Source organism: Pteropus alecto, unplaced genomic scaffold (genome assembly GCF_000325575.1).
Source record: "Pteropus alecto unplaced genomic scaffold, ASM32557v1 scaffold30, whole genome shotgun sequence".
Lineage (NCBI taxonomy): Eukaryota > Metazoa > Chordata > Mammalia > Chiroptera > Pteropodidae > Pteropus > Pteropus alecto.
The window spans coordinates 1,216,177-1,219,079 of NW_006429782.1; the positions used below are offsets into that span (position 1 = coordinate 1,216,177).

Genomic DNA, 2,903 nt, shown 5'->3' on the forward strand with positions numbered 1-2,903 from the left:
CCTGAGAGCCCTCGGCTGTTGGCAGGGAGGGAAGGCTGCACTCTGCGGGGAGCGGGGTCTGGTCTCCAGTGGGCGGGGACCCGGTGCGGCTGTGACCGCGGGCAACCTCAGGGAGCCCCGGGCTGCCAGGCGCTATGCTCAGGAAACGCTAACTCAGATGGCCTCGCGGTCAGGCGGGGCAGCCTTCCCTTCCAGCTCCACCCTGTGACGTATTTAAGGCCCACCCACCTCTCTACCCCGATTTATCCGTGCCGTCCGTGGTAGTGACAGTTGGTCTCTCCCCCTTTTCCTCTGCTCACCCCCACTCACACAGCCTCGACCACGACCGTAACCGCCGGCCCGCTTTGTCGCTCTCCCGCACTGCTTCCGTGGGCGCTGGTGTGGCCCATTCCTCTGGCCTGCTGGCTCGACCTTGTCCCTAAGGGAACCCCGCCGCACTCTGATTTCCGTCTCTAGACTGTAATAAAAGGCTTGTTTCCACTTGAATCTCGTATGTTGGCGTTTCTTATTGGTTACGACGCAGTGAGACCGTAGAACCTTGGGGGTGCAGGGGACGGTCACTCCCGGCAGAGGCCGGGCGTGTTCCTGAAGGCAGCTGCCGTGGCACTGGCAAACAGCAAGTGCCCACCTCGGGGAGGCCTAACCTGTCCAGGGCCACAGCTGACAAAGACTAGGTCAGGCCCCCGGGACAGCTGTTGAGGAACTAAAACCAAGTGATTGGGACTTCAATGTTGGCAAAACCCATCCTGAGGCCCTGCCTGCACTCGAGAGGGAGACCTGTGACAGGTGAGCCTGCAGGCCACCTGAGGACCCCAGCACACCCGTTCCGCCCTCTCTCGTACCTGTGAGCCCCAGAGGCCCCATGGCCAGGTCCCTAGCCTCCCTGCCTTGCCAAGCTCTGGGTCCCAGGTCTCCCCACTATTTGGACAGCCCAGCCCCTTCCTCCCAAGCACCTGCGCCTCACTCCCCTGGAGAGCCAGCTCCCACCAGCCTGTGGAGGACACGTGTTCCACTGTGCATTCACTGCACCCCATCCCGTGTGAAAAAGAGGTACCTTTATTTAAACAGAATGAGCCCACCGGCCCGGGGCTGAACGGGTCCAGCTCAGCCCAGAGGCGCCAGCCAACCCCGCCCTCGGTGGCGGAATTCACAGTGGCCTGGGGTGCGGCCCGTTCCTTTCACAGCAGCGTCTAGCTCCGCACATTAAGCCTGCATCGGGCAGAGGAGCTGCCCTGGAAGACGTACCTATAGGACCGGGCACAGCGCCTAGGAGTAGATGCTTGTCCCCCGGCAGCAGCGTGTGGCATTGAGAGGTGCCACCCCAGTCTAGGGGGTCCCAAGGCACAGTGCTCACCCATCCTCAGCAACCTCAGGCTTTTAAAGTCTCTGAGCCGGAACAGCTCACTCCGCAGATCCAGGCGGATCCAGGATCAAGTCCGGGGCTCAACCCCCGGGCTGGCGAGGGCGGGGTTCCTTCCAGCCTCAGGAGTAAAGCTGAGGAGCCGGATCCGGACTCACGCCTTCAGGCCGCTCAGCTGGAACCGGGCCTCTTCTGATATGCCAAACTGCTCCAGGGGGTCCTGTGGGGGGGGGCAGTATGAGCCCCAGCCCAGGAACCCCCTACCCTACGCCCCACGTCCTGCACCCACCTTGCCAGTCATCTTCTGGATCTCGTTCCTATAAAAGATGAGGCTCCTGCGCATGAACTCGTAGCTGGGGGGAAAGAAAAGAGGCCAGTGCTTAGGGATGCCTGGCTCCTGCGCCGGCCTCCCGGGCCCCCCCGCATCAGCCCAGGCCCCACCTGGCTTGACGCAGAGCTCCCATCCACTGCTGACACTGCTCCTCACTGCAACATTCAAAGTGGTACTTCCTTTCCGGGTCCTCCACGAAACCTGCCGAGGGAGGGGCCCATCTGTCCTGGCTCACTCCCACCCCTGCTGGCCACGGGCCACTGTCCATAACTGTCCTCTCTAGTACCAGCCCAGACTCATCGCTTCCTCACTGGCAGTGGGTTGAATTGTATCCCCCAACGGGGACGATCAAGGCCCGCTCCTGCTGCCTGCAGACAGGACCCCCACTTGTACGTAAGATCGCCACAGGTGACGTTATAGTGAGGTCACACCGGAGCAGGGTAGACTCCCATTGCAATAAGACTAGTGTCCTCATAAAACGGGGAATTTGGGACACAGATACATCGGATAAAGGCTGTAACACGGCTGGTAGAAGCTGACATGAGGTGACGCTTCTACAAGCCGAGGACCGCCAAAGGTTGCCAACGGCCTGCAGAAACTGGGAGAACCTGGGACGGACCCTCCCTCAGACAGAACCAGTCCCACCGACATCCCAATCTCAAACTTCTGCCCTCCAGCACTGGGAGAGAGAAATTCCCGATGTTGGAGTCCCCCAGTCTGTGGCACCACGTTACAGCCACCCCAAAAAACTAGTCAAAGCTCTTGCTTTCCCTGCAAATCTGACCCTCTCCAGGCGACCCAAGAAAATCCTCCAGCGTTGCTGGCACAAAGCCGGGCACTGAGAACGGGTGATAGGACAGCGAAGAACACCGAGAGATCAGGGATCCCCAACGGAGAAGAGTAAGTCCTAAGGGGAGGAGGGGAACGGCTAGGGCGTGGCTGGGACAGGTGCGCACAGCCTGCCCCATAGAGGAGCCCCGCCCAGAACAGCGGACTTTGTTCCTGGGGAGGGATGGGGCGGAGCTGGGGGTCACCCCCCACACTCACTGATGGAGAATCCGGTGGGCTCTTCCTGGGTGACTCTGCAGTGTTCCAGCAGCAGGGCTCCGACGGGCTGGGGGCAGACGAGGCGGATGGGCGAGCCACCCAGGCACCCCAGACCCCAGCCCGGGACCCGCCTCCCCGCCGCCCTACCTCGGCCTCGTCCGTCCG

The 2,903-nt window shown here is 61.8% G+C and overlaps 1 protein-coding gene across 1 annotated transcript in view; it reads right to left on the minus strand.

Moving 5' to 3' along the window:
* Positions 1-1,035: 1,035 nt before the first annotated feature.
* Positions 1,036-2,903, minus strand: part of PLEKHJ1 (pleckstrin homology domain containing J1) — a 2,177-nt gene continuing 309 nt past the window's right edge. Inside the window, exons 2-7 of the mRNA XM_015600665.1 lie at positions 2,886-2,903; positions 2,739-2,805; positions 2,476-2,598; positions 1,802-1,892; positions 1,650-1,713; positions 1,036-1,580 (exon numbers count right to left, since the gene is read on the minus strand). Coding sequence (XP_015456151.1) covers positions 1,515-1,580; positions 1,650-1,713; positions 1,802-1,892; positions 2,476-2,598; positions 2,739-2,805; positions 2,886-2,903 — 429 coding nt within the window. The 3' untranslated portion in view covers positions 1,036-1,514. The remainder of the gene's footprint in view (positions 1,581-1,649; positions 1,714-1,801; positions 1,893-2,475; positions 2,599-2,738; positions 2,806-2,885) is intronic.